Source organism: Meles meles, chromosome 7 (genome assembly GCF_922984935.1).
Source record: "Meles meles chromosome 7, mMelMel3.1 paternal haplotype, whole genome shotgun sequence".
NCBI lineage: Eukaryota > Metazoa > Chordata > Mammalia > Carnivora > Mustelidae > Meles > Meles meles.
This window is the reverse complement of record NC_060072.1, coordinates 109,747,094-109,767,063: the sequence shown is the minus strand read 5'-3', so window position 1 is coordinate 109,767,063 and position 19,970 is coordinate 109,747,094. Positions and strand designations below refer to the sequence as shown.

The following is a 19,970-nucleotide window of genomic DNA, read 5'->3' as shown; positions in this document are numbered from 1 at the left end:
CACCCAGGCTCCCCTGCACTTGCTTCTTAAAAGTTCAGGTTTCAAATGTATCAGAGTAACATTTATTTGTATTTTCACAAAAGTAAAAATTTTCCTAACCATTTAGAATTGAGAAAAGCCTCCTTCCTCCTCATACAAAATGTAGTGAAAGTTAACCACAAAAATTTAAGTATTTTAAAAAACATTCTAAAGTAAACAGTTTATTATTGCTACATATATTACCAAATGGCTACAGTATACCTTTTGTACATATTTGAAATTCTTACCCACCTCATTTACACAATCCTTTTGAGGGCAGCAGCAGCAATGAGAATTTACGATGACAAACACTGAGCAAAAGTCTTTCTTTGTAAACTCCATCACAAAAGGGAAAATAGACTTGTTATAGAGGAAAAGGGGGGGAACTGATAAGATGGAAATTAACAGTAAATTAGCCTACAGCATAAGAAAGGCAGACATCAAAATCAGACTGAAGCACAGTTTCTAGTTTAACACTAGCCATGCTTCTCCAACTCTCAGACATGAGTTTAACTCTGCTCAGCCAATAGTTCTAGATTGGCCCTTTAAACAAACCTACATGCTGAACAGCAGGGAAACTGTTCTGCTCCTGATCCTGCCTCTCCTCCAAAAGCAATGGATTCCAGGACAAGCAAAATGAGATTTTTACTTGGTCAAAGCTCCACCCATTATGTTCACAGGTTCTGCCTCCTTGACATCAAAACCCACACTAGAAATCTATTTATCGAAACACTCCCTCACCCCTAATCATGTTCAAACTATGCTTTTAAAAGAAAATGGCTCATAGCCCCCTCCCCCTCTCCCAATCCATTGGGGAGGGGAGGCGAACCATAAGAGACTATGGACTCTGAAAAACAACCTGAGGGTTTTGAAGGGTCAGGGGTGGGAGGTTGGGGCAACCTGAGGGTTTTGAAGGGTCAGGGGTGGGAGGTTGGGGGAACAGGTGGTGGGTAATGGGGAGGGCACGTTTTGCATGGAGCACTGAATGTTGTGCAAAAAGAATGAATACTGTTACGCTGAAAAAATAAATAAAATGGAAAAAAAAAAAAAAAAAGAAAATGGCTCAACAACCAAACTGTAAACTCTGAATATGTAGCCAAAAGAACACTGTTCAAGGAAATCACAATACCAGAGTTGGGTTCTCTGGTCTACTTCTCATACACCAAGTCTGTGTGTGTAACCTGGGCCATATCCCTTAAACTCAGCTGAAAACTGTGGGTAATAGTTTACCTAAATTACCTAATTTAAATGTTTACCTACTTTAAAAAGAGGTGATATTAAAGCCTTACTACTCTCTCATGGTACATTAAAAAAAAATAAACAGCTGTGAATTAGTAAATAAAATTGGTAAGCATTTACTCTTCTCCCTTCCCTTCTATTGAAAACCTCACCATGCATTTATAACTAAAGATATTTGCATTTACAGGAAGAGCTCATGGACCCAAATAACTACTACTTTAGTGATTAAGGAAAGGTTTTTCTTCATGGCATTAACAAAGATGACAGAAAAAGCACCTTTAAGTGCACTGTCCGTATGGGTAACAGAATAAAGTCTATCCCTTGTAATGTGGTAAGCTGGAATCCCCATCAAGACAGTGGGTATTAAAGGCTTTAATTATTCAATAACAGTAACATAAGATAAGGGCTTAGAAGCTATTTGGTAGGAAGACTTCTACTCTAAAGGCTAGAAATAACTTTTTTTTTTTTTTTTCTAATGACTACTAATTCTAACAAGCCACCTCAAAGTAGTTGCCATTGATCTCTGGTTCAACACAACTCATCATTACTAAGTAGGTAGTCTAGAATGTCAGGTATTGGTCAGAAATACAATAAATGTGGTCCAGCATTACTTTTAACTTAAATGTTTAAGTAAGCTTGCTTAGGACCTAGCTAAATGAAAATGAAAGAGCTAGAAAACAGGTGATTTGTTGCTCGGCTTTTAAAACTGCTGGGCAACAGCAGTTTCAGCCACGGTGAGATCACTTTTTTTGGACGAAGGTATAATACAGGCACAAATATCTAGATCTATAAAGACCAGTCTTTTCTATATTCAAAATAAGAATTTTCAACATATACAATAAAAATACCATTCACATATGGACAACAGTTAAACACAGCTCTAATTCCTCTTAAAGTCAGTGTTTTTCTCTACATTTCCTCATTTCTTTCAATGGTACCATCCCTATTTTCATGATTCAAAATAGAAAAGTCATTTTTAGATGCTTCTTCTCCCCAAATATTTAAGTACTATTTTTCTCTAAGAGCTCTTTAAACAAAGATAAAAAAGCAACTGGTAAACACTTCTGCTAACATTTCTAACTGTCCCTCCAATAGTCAAAGATCTCTGGCCAGGCAAAATTAGATTTTTACTCATTTCTTTGTTACCTCTCAAAGTCATTGCTTCTATTAACAATTGTGACCACTGAAGTCTAGTCACCTCTTTAAACTTAACCAATTGAAGATGGGCTTCACTCCTTCCATTCTCTCCATCTCCTATTTTTATTTTATTTTGTGGCCAGCTCAGTCATCTGGCTTCATTTAATCAACTAACATTTAGCTATTTCCAGTAACCTGACATCATTTAACTCACAGCACACTACTCAAAACTGGTTAAAAGTTCTCCATATCTAAAGATGGCCATGGGATCACAGACCTAGGAAGACTATGAGTGAGAGTTCCTACTTGTTCAAATGAGACAATTTTTGGCCCAGAGAGATTAATGCCATGTTAAAGCTAGAATTAACTAATTAATTCAACTGGCATCTGTGGAGTATCACATCTAGCCTACTCTAGTCATTATTAGAAACCTGCCAGAGGGGCGCCTGGGTGGCTCAGTGGGTTAAGCCGCTGCCTTCGGCTCAGGTCATGATCTCAGGGTCCTGGGATCGAGTCCCGCATCGGGCTCTCTGCTTGGCAGGAAGCCTGCTTCCCCCTCTCTCTGTGCCTGCCTCTCTGCCTACTTGTGATCTCTGTCTGTCAAATAAATAAATAAAATCTTAAAAAAAAAAAAAAAAAGAAACCTGCCAGATATACTGTATTATCTTCAGAAACTAGAATAAAAAAGTCTGTTTCTGTGGGAAGGGCCTCATCAATGGTAAAGCAAATACTAGAGACCACGCCTAGTTCAATGTTACTTCAGTCCATTTGAGTTACAGTCCTTTTTAGTTTCCTTAATCTGGTGTGAAAAACCCTCACAATCCAATTTCCACCTTCTTCTCTACTCTTATCTCCCCAAAATAAGTCTAGTCCAACTGGTTACTTGTTCACCAAGTACTCAGTGCACATTTTCACCGACAAGAATACTCTTCCTACTCCTCCCTTTTTTAGGCAACTGAGTTCTACACTTCTTTCAAGGTATACCACAAATCATATATCATGAGAAGGCAGCAACTACAAAGCATCTACATATGAATCTTTTGGCATGTTAGTTATTTATAAAATACCAGGAAACTCATTATTGCTATGATGTACTTAAATACAGAAACTATCTCTCTATATCCCACTGGTTTTTATTCTAGTCTAATGCCTTATGAATCATAGATCAACATTCAGTGAGTACAAAAAACTCCAGCTTTTTGAGAAATTCTGAAATAAGGATTTTACAACTGTTCTTTAGTACCTAAAACATTAACAATGATGACCAGAACTGTTTGGTTTAAGATTAACAGATGGATTAATCAATTAATCAAATCACAGAATAATGGAATGCCTCTGAAAATCATGCAAAATGCTCCTTAGAGCCCATGATGCACAAAGTTTTTTTACATGTAGAATTCAAATTTATTGGATGATAACAGGAATAAAATTTATAAAGGAACCATTTTCAGCTAATTCCAGTGGATTTAGAACTCTGGGATCGCATAAAAAATTCCAGCTGCTAAAGAAAAAACTACAAAGTTCCCCTCAATTTTTCAAACACTGTCTAATCAGGAATCAGCCTCACTTGTTTCTATAAAAAAAAAATGGAGTGAACTGTACTCTGTTATATAAAAAACTAAAAGGAATTTCACCCTAACTGCTTTAATTCTGTTTTTCCCAGACAGAATGTTCAAACCTTGCAATCCAATGGCTAATAGAATCAGTGACAAAGTCAAATTACACAAACAAAGTAATTAAAAATCCCCATTATTTCTAACTTGGTTGTTATGAGGCTGGATTCAGCCAGATTCTTATTGGTATGAACCATTAGTTTACAGGAATTTGAACATACCTTATGATCCCATTGGAAAACAAACCTCTTCAAACTCTATACCAAATCTAGCTAGTTCAATCAAAGGAAATTAGCTTACCTCATGATTCCCCAAGGCTCATTACTCTCTGGATACATGAAAGCTTGTGTGTGGCTCCAACCTCAAGTGCACTATCCTTCATATAAAAAACTGATGCCATTGCTTACTGTAGTTTCTGTTCTTTTAATAGCAGACAAAAATTGTGCTAAGGACATTACTACTCTTACTCGGATTTTCTCATTACCAATGGCAGACTTTCAAGATAACTGGTTTTTCTCCTTTAAACAGGGAACATGAGCCCTCTCTATTGGGCTCAAACCTGTAATAACAGCCTTATGCTGCCCGTGTACCCTAATTTTTCTATGCTCATATTTTTTTCCTATTGAGGTCTAAAAAAAAGTTTAAAAAGGAAAAACAGGCCAAGAAAAAATTTTAAAGTTTGCATTAATGTCATGTTAGAGATGCTTGATTTCTGATACTACCATCAGCACCACTACTGCTATTATTACTACTACTATTTCTCCTTCATGTCCTTGGGACAAAACGCTTAACTTCTAATTCTATTATCTGTGAAATGAAGATATTATCTACTTACCAGGATAAAAATAAGATAGTATATGTAAAGCACTTTCCAAGGTTACTGGCAAGAAGCAAGATTAAAAATAAACATTAGCTCATTCATTCTGCTCTAAAACTTGACTTAAGTTCATTAAACACATTTTAATAACTGCAAATTACTGAATGTCACTGGATAAAGAATGGAACAAGAGACAACTTATTACACTACTAAGCATGTCATAATGATGTTAATGCTAACAACAGCACTACCTACTAAGTACGGATTGATTAACTATACGTCAGGCACGTGGCTATGTTCTACAGACATTTCTATTTAATCCTCATAAACCCCTTAGGTTCAGAGAAGTTAAATAACTTGCTCAAGGTATCACAGCTAGGAAATGACATGGCTGGGATTTAAACTTAAGGAGACACAACTCCAGAGACCTCCACAGGCAACATAAAATTGGCTTTCATTCTCTACAATTCTGTATTCATTTCACAAAATCTGAGCGCCTATGACTTGTCAGTGTCTAAACATTAGGAATAGAGCAGAGAACAAAACAAATAAAATCCCCAACCCACAGAACTTGTATTCTAATTGGGGTTTTAGATGAATACTGCAAGGCTGTGATAAAAGTCATAAAGAAGGGGCTCCTGGGTGGCTCAGTGGGTTAAGCCTCTGCCTTCAGCTCTGGTCATGATCTCAGGGTCCTGGGATGGAGTCCCGCATCCGGCTGTCTGCTTGGCAGGGAGACTGCTTCCTCCTCTCTCTCTCTCTGCCTGCCTCTCTGCCTACTTGTGATCTCTGTCTGTCAAATAAATAAATTCTTTTTTTTTAAAAAGCCATAAAGAAAATAATAAAAGGAACAGAAATAAAGTGTGTATGCAATGAAAAATATTTTAAAGAGGGTGGACAGGAGAAGCCTCTCTGAGCAAGTAACATTTCAGGTACAGACCTGAATAAATTGCATGTACAGACAATGACATGTAACAATTTATTATCAGTGCACTATAGAACATAATTGTTAAACCACAGTGTACATTTACCCCCTCCAAATCAGCATTTACATAGAAAGGTTTAAATAACTTTAAGTCACAGATTGACACTGTAATTGACATGGATTCAATATAGTATTTTGATATGAGCACAGCATATAGATTCAGTATAGTATTTTGATATGTGCACAGGATCTGGGATCAGATAACAGAAATAACAGAATGCTCTGTTATCTTCTAGATATGTAATCTTGGGCTAGCCTTCTTGGACTTCAGACCTTTATTTACAAAATGTTGATAAAAGTAGCAATTACTCGCTTCCCACTCCAGGTTGTTGGAAGAGTTGCAAAGTGTTTTATGCAAGGTCTGGCACAAAAGGATGTATATTTATTGATATTTACATTGCTATCACACATATTTGTATGACAGTGCACCACTGCAGGGTCCGACATGTAGTAGTGGGCTGATCTACAGAGGAAAAAAGAAACCTGTCCTTGAAGGGCTCAGATCTAACAAGGGGACAACAGTTAATATCAAATAATAATAATTATATTAATAAAACAGAGGTAGAATATGATGGGAATATAGAAGAATGATACTGGCAAGACCTTCTTCCAAGAATCCTAAAATATTTCTGATAAAAAGTGCCAGGGTGCTGAAGCTACTGATAATTACTTCATGTAAAATTTGTCTCACCACGTCTGTGACAAGGGGGCCAATAAAGTTCTCACCTTACTTTTTCAGGAATACCGTCTTTGACCCTCTAAAGGAGATCAAATACCCTACTTCTTTACATCTATAAAATCCATCTGCTTTAGTGTAATTACTACTTCAATGTTTACTGATTACTAATAGGGTACACATAGTAGATCTGGGATGGAAACCAGAAATATGGAGCGATAAGGGCACTGTTTGGTGGTGGTGGTGGTAAAGGAATGACAAGGTGGGGGGAATTTGCATTAGGGAGCCCTATGATCTCTCAATAGATAACCAAGCACGTTTCCTTTATAAATGTGTAATGGTTAGGCACTGATGCTAACATTTACTTAAAAAAAAAAAATTAGTTAAATTTATATCCAAGACAGACTCAAGATGTATTTCATCACAACAGTCATCACTAACAGTTTATAATTACAAAAATCATTGTATAAGCTAGGGATTTACTTCCATCCCCCATGTTTATCTTAGCACCTAAAACATGAGAAAAACTTTAGAAAACTAAAAAAGGACACAGCCATTTTTATTCTTCATTGGAAGCCAGAAGATGGGGATGGAGGTTGGTGAAATCAAGACATTGCCCAGATAAGAAATATAATGACTGATAGGACAGAATAAGGGACTATAGATAATACAGAACTAAATTTTCAGAGCTGAGAGGAAAATAAAGAGCGAGCATGGGTGCGTTCTAGAGTGGTGGGTGGGGACAGAAAGAGGGAAAGAGAGAATCTTAAGTGGGCTCCATGCCAGGGCTCAATCCGATGACCCTGAAATCATGACTTGAGCCAAAATCAAGAGTTACACGCTTAACCAACTGAGTCATGCAGAAGTCCCTAGAAACGAAGGAGTCTAACACAGTTCCAACTGATTTAAAGAACTCCTCAAGCTTTTTATTCCATCTTTTCTACAGCTTGACTTATTATTTTGCTTTTAAAAAAGCAATTTCTTAAAAAAAAAAGCAATTCCTAAATAAGTCAGAAAAAAATGCAATTAAATAGGATAAAATTTCTAAATCAGTCTGGTTACTTATAATGCTAGTAAAAAGGTTTCATTAATGACTGAATAGTAATTTTCAGTTAACGTTTTGGTATTATATTATTTAGTCTATGGTACACACAATGAGAAAGGATCCGAGGTGATCACTGTTTCCACTCACACTTCTCAAACTTTAATGTACACATGAATCATCTTTGGATATTGTAAAATGCCAGGTTTTGATCTGATTTGTCTGGGATGGGGTTGAAATTTCACATTTTCAACAAGTGCCCTAGGATACCAAATCTGTTTGTCTGAGAACCATACTTTGCATAGCAAAGATCTAATTAGAGACTCTCAGTGTATAGTATTCAAAACTGTATCAGAGGATCTACAAGGTGTCTCTTTTCCAATGACATATCTGCATTAGGCCAGATTTTCTTTATACATTTTAACCAAATAAAAAATATTGTAATTGATTTCATACAGAAACAGATATAAGAACCCAATTGTCGGGGCGCCTGGGTGGCTCAGTGGGTTAAAGCCTCTGCCTTCGGCTCAGGTCATGATCCCAGGGTCCTGGGATCGAGCCCCACATCGGGCTCTCTGCTCCACGGGGAGCCTGCTTCCTCCTCTCTCTCTGCCTGCCTCTCTGCCTAGTTGTGATTTCTCTCTGTCAAATAAATAAAATATTAAAAAAAAAAAAAAAAAAAAAAGAACCCAACTGTCTTCTTTCTGACCAGACATTAAAGACAGTTGCAAAAATGTAAAAAATGCTGTTCTTTTCACTAAATCTTTAAATTCGTTTTGGAAAAAATTGTATTTTGCAAAAATGTTATTGATGTCAACATATATTGGGCTTTTTATATTATTAATCAATACATTATAAAATTTGGTGTTAATTTCTAATATGGTAAAATAGATAAAACATAAATGAAAGCTCTTTGGGGTCTTCAATAATTTTTATGAGTATAAAAGGGTCCTGTAAAAAGAGTCTGAAAGCCACTGAGCTAAATCATTCAAGTCTGGTAGCTGCTATCTTAATCTCCTCAAAAGATTTTAATGGATAGAATCTCAAGCCTCTACAGGCCTTTGCAATGTTGTATAATTTTATCAAGTTCTTTATCATCAATTATGATTTTTCTTCCTTTTTATTTAGTCTCCTCTAGGTTAAGAAAACAATTGCTGAGCTCCTCCCTCTTTTAATTAGTATGTAAGTCCCTTCACTCAAGAAATCTAAAGGAATAGGTATCCTTGCTTTTTTTTTTTCTTTTTTCTTTTTTTCCATTTTATTTATTTTTTCAGCGTAACAGTATTCATTCTTTTTGCACAACACCCAGTGCTCCATGCAAAACGTGCCCTCCCCATTACCCACCACCTGTTCCCCCAACCTCCCACCCCTGACCCTTCAAAACCCTCAGGTTGCCCCAACCTCCCACCCCTGACCCTTCAAAACCCTCAGGTTGTTTTTCAGAGTCCATAGTCTCTTATGGTTCGCCTCCCCTCCCCAATGTCCATAGCCCGCTCCCCCTCTCCCAATCCCACCACCCCCCAGCAACCCCCAGTTTGTTTTGTGAGATTGAGAGTCATTTATGGTTTGTCTCCCTCCCAATCCCATCTTGTTTCATTTATTCTTCTCCTATCCCCCTACCCCCCCATGTTGCTTCTCCTATGCCACTTTGCTTTTATGAAAGACCTATATTAGTACCTGTTTTCACTAACCAAAAGAAAACCAAAGAGAACTTTTGCTTTTATGAAAAAGGGCAAAAAGTGAAAACAGAATTCAGGGCTTATTTTGCAGTGAGCCAGTACAGACACAGTACATACCCTGAGTAGCAAGAATGGCAATGCCAAGCTCCGTCCCCTGGGAGTTATATTCAACATCAAGATCCTATAGCTTTGAATTGTGCCTATAAACACCTGTGCTTTATCTTGACTTATTTTATGTGTTTGTTAGCAAGATATGTTCTAAGGTAATATAAAAAAGCCTGAGAATGGTTATTTTCCGGGTTTGAGAGTACTCAAAATATTTTACTATAAATTCTTTCACTTCATGGCTTTGCAACTAAGAAAAGATTGCACAGGAATGCTCTGCTTTATGGATAGTGAAGGAAACCTATAGCTCTTGAAAGTGAAAATGATGGGTCTCAATCAGAAAGGACTCATGAATCAGGAATTGCCTGAAACATTTGAGTTTTTGTTTTTTTTTAAAGATTTCATCATTTATTTGAGAGAGAGAAAGAAAGAGAGAGAGTGTAAGAGCACAAACAGTGGAGAGGGAAAAGCAGGCTGCTCACTGAACAGGGAGCCTGATATAGGGCTGAATCCAAGGATCCTGGGATCGTGATGTGAGCCAAAGGCAGCCACCCAATCGACTGAGCCACCCAGGTGGCTGGAAACATTTGAGGTGTTAATAAGTGAAATTATGATCTGGTTTTCCCTATGAAATCTCAGAAAAGAAAGTGCAAGTGATCATAGGGTTAAAAATAATGGTGAAATACTTCAACAAAATACAGACCAAGCTTCATAATGGAAAGAGTTACTTATAAAATAGTTGTTTAGAAATTACAACTATGAGGGGCGCCTGGATGGCACAGTTGGTTAGCATCCAACTCTTGGTTTTAGCTCAGGTTGTGATCTGATGGTCCTGGGATGAGCCCTATGTTCAGCTCCACACTCAGCACGAGTCTGCCTGAAAGTCTCTCTCCTTCTGCCCCTCCTGTTCATGCTCTCTAAAATAAATAAATAAATCTTTTTAAAAAATTACAAATATGAGATTTGAGAATCAATGGCAAAGTATGTGTATAGATGGCTTTCTTGAATACACTTCATATCCTGGAATTTTGCTTTTTTCTAATTATTAAAGTCATTGTTTCAGCTCTATTTGTACCAAATAGTTTTACTCATCCTATAGTATGTATTGCTTTTATATGTGTATCAGTTTTTACTTGTTAGGATTCAATTTCATTTTAGGATAATTTTGTTAATACTTCAAAGGTGGCCTTACGTTTCATTCCTCTTTTGCAAGGTAAATTCAAACTTCCAAACTTACACAATGTCTGACTGACTATATTTGGGATTCCTTTAGTTAACAATCATAAGTGCCTACAATGTTCCATATGCTGCAATGCTATCAACACAATATGTATAAACAAAGACTTGATAAATCGGGCTCTGGGACAGTACCTTTTAAGACATTATATATTTCATCCTTTCTGTTCCCAGTCCCTCTCTAGAAGGGATGGTAGCTATAGGTTCAAATAGTTTAACAATGAGAAAAGGAAGAAGAAATAAAATTTGCTGAACATAACAAATGTGGTATAGTTATACAATGGAATATTATTCAGCCATAAGAAAGAATGAAATGCTGATGAAAAGAATGAAATACATGCTACAACATGGGTAAACCCTGAAAACACTATGCTAATGTTTTCAAAGCATAATACAAAAGACATAACAGAAAATGTGTAACACAAAAGGTCATATATCATGATTCCATTTGTAAGAAATGTCCACAAAAAGCAAATCAAATCCAGAGACATAAAGTAGATTAGTGGTTGACAGGGCCTCAGTGGAAGGGGGAATGGAGAGTGACTGCCAATGGGTACAGAATTTCTTTTTGGGGGTGATAGAAAGTGAATTGAATTGTAAAACTGAATTGTAATCTTAAACTATTTAAGTGATAAATTTTATGGTATGTGAATTTTTTCTTTTTTTTTTTTTTTAAGATTTTATTTATTTATTTGACAGATGACAAGTAGGCAGAGAGGCAGGCAGGGGGGGGGAGGAAGCAGGCTCCATGCTGAGCAGAGAGCCCGATGCGGGGCTCGATCCCAGGACCCTGGGATCATGACCTGAGCTGAAGGCAAAGGCTTTAACCCACTGAGCCACCCAGGCGCCCCAGTATGTGAATTTTTTCTTAAAACATGGTGAAAAACTGAAAACAGGCTACATACTATACTAAGAATATGGAAATGTGGTATTGGTCTTTTTCAGTTCTATTAAATGAACATGAAAAACTCTCATTTAAGAAGGGGATTTTGAGCTTGGATCTGCATCTGAAAAAAAAGATACATTTGTTAGGGGTGCCTGGGTGGCTCAGTCATGATCCCTTGAGACATTTTCAATATCAACCTTGATTTAGAGAAATAATAAATAAGTTAATTTGCAAGATTAATCAGAGAGACTTATCACTAAATAATAGAGACAGCCCAGTCAATACCTATTTTGCGTCTCAAACAACAGCTTACAAAACAGCAGAGCCATTTTCTGCTGGTACATAACAAAATTTACCCCCTTTTCAAAAGAGAAATATTATAAGACCAACAAAGGAGGCTGGTATGTTAAGACTGCCTAAATATATGGCTATCTAATGTGTATTTCATCTACCTAGTCTGTTTGATATAAAAAAAAATATTCAGGGACACCTGGGTAGCTCAGCTGGGTAAGCATCTGCCTTCAGCTCAGGTCATTATCCCAGGATCCTGGGATTGAGTCCTCCATCGAGCTCCTTGCTCAGCGAGGAGTCTGCTTCTCGCTCTACCTGTCGCTTCCTCTGTTGTTCCCTCTCTGACAAATAAATAAATACCAATTTTTAAAAAATTTATCACTGTTGTCAAGTAAATATTGGCTCATAATTTTTGTTACTGGCTCATAAACCTTTGTGCTTAAAATCCAGAATGATCCCTCAAGCAGTAATATTGGGTTTAAGATGTTATTTCTAAGACCAATACCAGTAATAAGTATGGCCCCTGAAAAAATGCTTATATGTTAAAACCTCTTATGTTTTCATCACAGAATTAAAGTGATAGTTCTACTTTTAGATTTTTTTTTTTTATATTTTATTTATTTGACAGAGAGAAATCACAACTAGGCAGAGAGGCAGGCAGAGAGAGAGAGGAGGAAGCAGGCTCCCTGCGGAGCAGAGAGCCCGACGTAGGGCTCCATCCCAGGACCCTGGGATCATGACCTGAGCTGAAGGCAGAGGCTTTAACCCACTGAGCCACCCAGGCGCCCCCTTTTTTTAAAAAATATTTTATTTATTTGACAGAGAGAATAGTTCTACTTTTGAGAGAGAGAGAAGAACTCCCACAAATTTTCAGAGCTAATAATTTTTTTTTTTTTTTTTTTAAATATTTTATTTATTTATTTGACAGAGAGAGAGGTCACAACTAGGCAAAGAGGCAGGCAGAGAGAGAGGAGGAAGCAGGCTCCCCGCGGAGCAGAGAGCCCGATGCGGGGCTCTATGCGGGGCTCGATCCCAGGACCCTGAGACCATGACCTGAGCCAAAGGCAGAGGCCTAAACCACTGAGCCACCCAGGCGCCCCTCAGAGCTAATAATTTAAGTAGCTACTTGCTTGCATTGAGATTCTCCTATCTACTATAAAAACAGAGGTAAAAAGCATTCTATTAGAGGAACATTACTGCCACTTTTACAGATTAGTAATTATTTACAGAACTCTTCAGTGGAGAATTTTTTCAAAAAGTTCTGGTAACATGTGTTTAGAATAGCAGTCAACAATTTTTTCTGTTAGGAGCCCAAACAGTACATATTTTAAACTTCTGGAACCACACGGTCAGTTCCAATTACTCTGCCATTGTAATGTGTGAAAACAGACAAAGATAATACAGAAACAAATCAGTGTGGCTGTGCCTTATTACTTTATTTATGGACACTAAAATGCCCACATGACATGACCTCCTTTTCTTCTTTTGATTTTTTCCTCCCAATCACTTAAAATGTAAGAAACCATTCTTAGTCATGCGTTATACAAAAATAGCTAGATCTGGCCCATGGTTCATAGTTCACTAATACCTGGTTTAGAGTATAATAGAATGAAGAAAAGTAATAGGCTTTAAGTTAGTAAATAAAATACACAAATCATTCCATATACAAATTTATAATTTTATAGCCTTAAAATTTAAAGTTATATATTTAAACTTAAAATCAAAATTAATGATCAAGATCCATCTTATCTGCTTAAGAGGATATATATTTACAATGGGTATTTATTCTGTATTATTTATTTTCATAAATGGTAAATGAAAAAGAACTTAGCTTAACTGAATTCTAATTTATAAAGGTGTCTTATGACACCTAGTCCAGTCTTAAAGTACTGCAATCGTTCTCCCAATGCTCGAGTATAGTCTAAGCTTTCCTTTCTTCTCTTATCCTTTGTTTCTTTCTTTTCCCACTTCCAAACTCTACAGACATACAAATTATAGATTTCTCACATAAAACACTATTAACTTAGTCTCTCCCTACTTAACATCATTTCCCAACCTGTTCAAACTCAATTAGGCACCATTCTTTTATGCTTCCATTAAGTAGCTATCCCTAGAATAACTGTTTATATACCATATGGTAACTATCTGGCTTGTCTTTTCTCCTTCCCTTAACAAGTTCTCAAGAGACAAGGATTTGGGTTTTACTTAAGAATATTCAATACCGAGTATCTAGAAAAATACCCGGAACAGAGTAGACTTAAATATTTGTTGGCAGCGCCTGGGTGGCTTAAGCATAAAGCGTTTGCCTTCAGCTCAGGTCATAATCCCAGGGTTCTGGGATTGAGCCCCACATGGTCTGGCTCCATGCTTAGTGGGAAGCCTGCTTCTCCCTTTCCCATGCCCCCTGCTTGTATTCCCTCTCTCCCTTTGTGTCTCTCTCTCAAATAAATAAATAAAATCTTAAAAAAAAAAATTTGTTGGATGAACCCATGAACTATTATGGGTTGAATTCTTGCCCTCCCAAAAGATATATTAAAATTCCAACCCTCAGTATCTCAGAATATGACCTTATTTGAAAACAGATCATTGCGATTATAGGTACAACCCCAGAGTGGGGTGGGCCCTCAATACACTCTGACTGGTGTCTTTCAAAGAAGAGAAGACATAGACAGATGAGGAGGGACCACCATGTGAGACAGACACTGAAGTGCTGCAGATGCCAAGCCAAGAAATGCTAAGGATTGCTAGCTAACCATCAGAAGGTAAGAGGCAACCAAAAAAGTACTTCCCTCCACATGTCAGAGAGCATGACCTTGCTATAACCTTGATTTTGGACCTCTGGCCTCAGAATTGTGAGATAATAAATTTCTGCTGGTTTAAATCATCCAGTTTGTGGCCCTTTGTTATAATAGCTCCCTATGCTCAAATACTTGGTGAACCAATTTATACTTTAGGTGTATACAGTTTCCTGTCTCCCCCTATACCTCAAATCTCAACTCTTCCTTGAAAGTTAGATAAAAAAAATTAATATATGTGGATGTGGTAAGGTATCTTAATGTAATATGATAGAATAAATGACTAAATTCACATATTTGAATTCAAAAAAGGATTTGATAGGACCTATCAAAACAAGTGGGTGAAAAATTTTAAAAATTAATTAAAAAGAAGTAGGTGGTTCAAATTTGTTTTAGTTTAGTATTTTGTCAATTAGTCTGTCATTTCTAGCAAAATTAGGAGAGTTAATGAAAGGAAATAAAATCCCAGGCAACTTTAAAAAAAGGGCAAATTACTCTTAGGAAACGTAATAAATAAATACGTGTAAGTCACTTATAAAATTACTTATTATTCCTATAGTTAATTTTAAGATTTTATTTATTTATTTGACAGAGAGAGAGATTACAAGTAGGCAGAGAGAGAGGGGGAAGCAGGTTCCCCGCTGAGCAAAGAGCCCAATGCAGGGCTTGATCCCAGGATCCTGAGATCATGACCTGAGCTGAAGGCAGAGGCTTAACCCACTGAGCCACCTAGGCGCCCCCTATAGTTAATTTTTAAAAATAAACTCTTATTGGTTATTTCACTGAAAAAGTTGAGAACTATGTGTTTATCCTCTCTTACACAGATTGTATAATTACCATGGGAGGGGAATATGACATATCAAGAGATAGGTCTCTTTTTTCACATTAGAAAATTACCAGAAACCAACCACTACCCAGTCTTTTGTTTTTTCAACTTTATCCCTAAATTCTGTTCATTAAACTAAGATTCAGCCTTTTTTTAAAAAAATTCTTTCTCACAAGTAAAGCATATACCCACACTTGCCAAGCCTTATGTTTTTTTAAGAACTATATTTGCAGATTCAATTATCTTGTATATAGAAAATCATAAGGAATCTACTAAAAAACTATTATAAATTCAAGTAAGTTTGTTAGTTTCAAAATCAGTATGCAAAAATTAATAGTATTTGTAATGAACAATCAAAAACTGAAATAAAACATTCAATTCCATTTATAATAGAATCCCCCCAAAATACATTATTCAGGACGTAATAAAAAAAGTACAAGACTTATACTTTGAAAACTATAAACACCACTGAAAGAAATTACAAAAGATCTAAGTAAATGGAAAAACATCCCATGTTCATGAACTAGAAGACTCAGGATGGTTGTCATGTGTCCAAACTCATCTACAGATTCAATGCCATATTTACCAGGATCCCAGCTGAACTACAAAAATTGACAAGCTGATTCTAAAATTTATATAGGTTGCAAAAGACCAAGAAGAGTCGAAACCTGAAGAATAAGTAGAAGGACTCACACTTAACGAATTCAAAACTTACTACAAAGCAAGACATACAGATCCATGGAACAGAATTGAGGGTCCAGGAGTAAATTCATGTGCCTATGGTCAACTGCTTTTCAGCAAGGGTGAAATCATTCAATGGAGAAATAGTAGTCTTTTCAGCAAAGGGTAATGGGACAGTTGGATAGCTGTCACAAGCAAAAGAATCAAGTTAAAACCCTTACCTCACACCACATACAAAAATTATCTTAAAATGAAACAAAGATCTAATTATAAGAACTAAAACTATAAAACTCCTAGAAGAAAACACACAGGGATAAATGTTCATGACTTGAGGTTTGGAAATGGATTCTTAGATATGACACCAAAAGCACGAGAAAAACAAAAGATAACATACATAAACTCGGCCTCATCAAAATGAAAAACTTTTGTGTCTTAAAGGGCACTAGTAATATAATGACACTATTAAGAAATTACAACTGGGGTATCTGGGGTGGCTTCATCAGTTAAGTGTCTGACTCTTTTTTTTTTTTTTTTTAAGATTTTATTTATTTATTTGACAGAGAGAGAGATCACAAGTAGGCAGAGAGGCAGGCAGAGAGAGAGGAGGAAGCAGGCTCCCTGCGGAGCAGAGAGCCTGATGCGGGGCTCGATCCCAGGACCCTGAGATCATGACCTGAGCCGAAGGCAGCGGCTTAATCCACTGAGCCACCCAGGCGCCCCAAGTGTCTGACTCTTGATTTCATCTCAGGTCATGATCTCAGGGTCAAGAGACTGAGCCCCGTGTCGGGCTCTGTACTCAGCATGGAGTGTATTTGAGATTCTCTGATTCTCTTTGCCCTTCCCCCCGGCTCTCTCTCTGAAATAAATAAATAAATCTTTAAAAAAAATTCAACTGACCAGAATGGGAGTAAATAATTGGAAATCATCTATCTCATAAAGGATTTCTATCCAGAATATACAAAGAACTCATACAACTCAATAATAAAAAGACAAATAACCCAATTAAAAACCGAGTAAAGGATCTGAATAGTCATTTTTCCAAAGGAGAAAAGACATACATTTAATAAGCTTTTATCATCATACTGTAATTAGAAATGTTTGCTTACACATTTATCTTCTATATTGGAGCTTTCTGTATTGGAGTTTTCTGAAGACAGGGAATATATATGTTATTCATCTTTAATTATCTGATGTCAGGCTCTGGACTTGGTATGTAGCATGTGTTTACATGTAAGACTTATTTTATATCTGGGATAGCACTAAAGTTAAAGACAGAATTAAACAGAAATACTTTGTAGAGATAAGGTTACAAATCTTAAAGAATAAAAAGCAGTAAAAATAAACAGCAAGCACCTATATATAGTGCTTACTGTATACTAAGCACCACTTTAAATGCTTTATTATTAATTCAATTTTTGAACTCCTAAGTAAAATAATCAATTACAAATAAAACGCTATGATTCAGATCAGTTGAGAAAAGATGAAAATCATTATGTAGTGAAGCCCATTAGATAAAATTTTGTGGGGGAAGTCTGTTAAATCCAGTATAAAAACTGACTGGCTAGCAAAAGAGCATGCATACAAGGTAAATAGCATGTACAAATGGAGAGGAAAAAAGGAAAGGATGTGTCAGATGTGCAAGATAATAATGGCAGGGCACCTGGGTGGCTCAATGGGTTAAAGCAACTGCCTTCGGCTCAGGTCATGATCCCAGGGTTCTGGGATTGAGCCCCACATCGGGCTCTCTGCTCAGCAGGGAGCCTGCTTCCCCCACCCACCGCCTGCCTCTCTGCCTATCTGTGATCTCTGTCTGTCAAATAAATAAATAAAATCTTAAAAAAAAAAAATAAAGAGGACTGGCTTAACTAAAAAAAGGTGTTTAGACAAAGATGAGGAAGAGTGAAGATTATAATAAGAATTTGTACATGCTTTCATAAGCAAACTGGTATCATGAAAGCTTCTTATACCAAAAAGAAATAGCAAGGGAATTCAACTAGTTCAATTGAAGCAGAAAAACAAGTTCATAATGTTAACTACTTCAGGATGGCAGTGTAAGGTGTGAATTAAGTAAGAAGTGAAATCAGAGTTCTGACAATGGGAATGAAGAAGGACTATACCTAAGAGTTATTCTGAACCAAGAGCCTGATAAATAGGATCTGGTGAATAGAAAAACAAGGAATCAAATATACTTCTTGAGGTTTCAAGAATTCTAAATAAAATACGGGGAGGATTTATTTATTTTCTAGATAAAATATGGGGTATTCATTCCAGTGACTATCCCATCCTACTCCCCAAAGAAAAAAGGGATAATGTAAATTATTAGGCATTGGGGGAAAACTGGGGAATACCGAACTTGGGATATAGATATAGAACTCAGATATCTACGAAGCAAAGCAGATGAACTTTCTAAGGGCAAAATAGAATAGTGATTAGGATACTCATCAGAATTATCTGAAGGCTAAACAAACTACACTTACTACATTTCTCTTGTCCTCACCCAGCCTGAGAAAAAGAAAAGTAGGGGGCAACAGCTGTATATTAAGAGACATACAATAAAGTACCTTCTGTGGACCCTGATAGGTCCTTTTTTGAACACTGACTGTAAACAGACATCTCCGAAACAATGGGAGAAATATCTTAATAGGTGAGGGTATTCAGATGATCCAGAAATTACTGTTATGCCTTAAACCCTTGTGGTTACTTATAAATGATTTCATAAATTCATAAATCAATTTTAAACCACTTAGGGAAAGGTCTGTAAACAAAGCAATCTGAGTAAGAGCATTATTTTTAACTCAGATAATATGTTTTATGGTTGGAGGGAATGAGAACTTAGAAGAATAAATTAGGGCTTGAACAGTAGTAATGAGAGTATTTTTAAACATAATATATCTCAAAATAAAGCTTTAAGTGTATGCAAGGAGAATCCAAAATATACTGGTACTTCTTTGATCTTTATTTTTGCTCTCACTAAATCAGAAGCAATAAAATCTCTCAACTCCTTCTTCCCCTAGCGACTGAGTATGCTTTCTACTATTGCTCCCTTTTGTATGGTTCAATGATACCCAGCTTGGCATTCCTTTTTTTTGTGTGACTTAAGCTCACTAATCAATTAGGGTAAGACTTACACTGGTCACTCGACGGTAGATCTGAGCAGCATTTTGGCATTCTGAGTAAGGATATTCAGATGTGGCCATCTCAAGCATGCACATCCCAAAAGCATAAACGTCAACAGATTCATCATATTTTTCCTCATACATCTCAGGGGCCATGAACTCTGGGGTACCTTAAATTAAAAGAACAATATAGACTCAACGTGAGCAGAGGCTACAGATGTTACTCACCTGGGGGAGAAGCAGAGGGGTTGACCTGTGAGACAGAAGCAAGTGGAAGGAGGAGAAGAGAAGAGAAGAGTGGTGGGAGTAGGGAAGAGGAAGAAAATCTTAGTTTCTTCCACCAAATGTGTCAGAACTTCTGCTGCATGGCCTTCATAAAAGAAACCAGGACAGGGTCAAGTATTTATTTATTTACTGTTTCAAATGGATTACTGTTATACAATGTCAAAATAGAAACTTGGATAAGAGAAAAACTGATATAATTCATAATGAAAACAAATGGAAGGAAAATAAGAGACTAGCAAGAAATAAAGAGGATACAATGGCATCTACCAATAAGAAAAGATGGGTTAAAAAATATCAAAATACTTGCCTGCCCCCTGCTGTATGGTAGTTGTAAGGTTAGTATTTATTACTAGTCTTTGGCCATTAATTCTACCTGATCAGTTTCACTTTTAAGGAGGCCTTGCAGTGAAAAATCCAATATTCAATATGTTTTTTTAAAAGAAAAAAAAAAAAAGTGTAATGGTCTATAAAGGCCACTCACCAGAACCTTTTCTTTCCATACTTACCATACCACCTGCAGTACACAAATAAGTCTACTGCAGA

General features: G+C 36.6%; 1 protein-coding gene across 13 annotated transcripts in view; it reads right to left on the bottom strand.

Moving 5' to 3' along the window:
• The window catches only part of WNK1 (WNK lysine deficient protein kinase 1), a 152,310-nt gene that overhangs the window by 50,575 nt on the left and 81,765 nt on the right, over window positions 1-19,970 (bottom strand). For 12 of the 13 annotated variants that reach the window (XM_046011979.1, XM_046011965.1, XM_046011969.1 and 9 more), the window contains exon 4: window positions 19,155-19,312. In XM_046011979.1, coding sequence (XP_045867935.1) covers window positions 19,155-19,312 — 158 coding nt within the window. Of the gene's footprint in view, window positions 1-270; window positions 613-19,154; window positions 19,313-19,970 lie in introns of those variants that run through there. The other variant, XM_046011978.1, reaches the window with a different exon arrangement.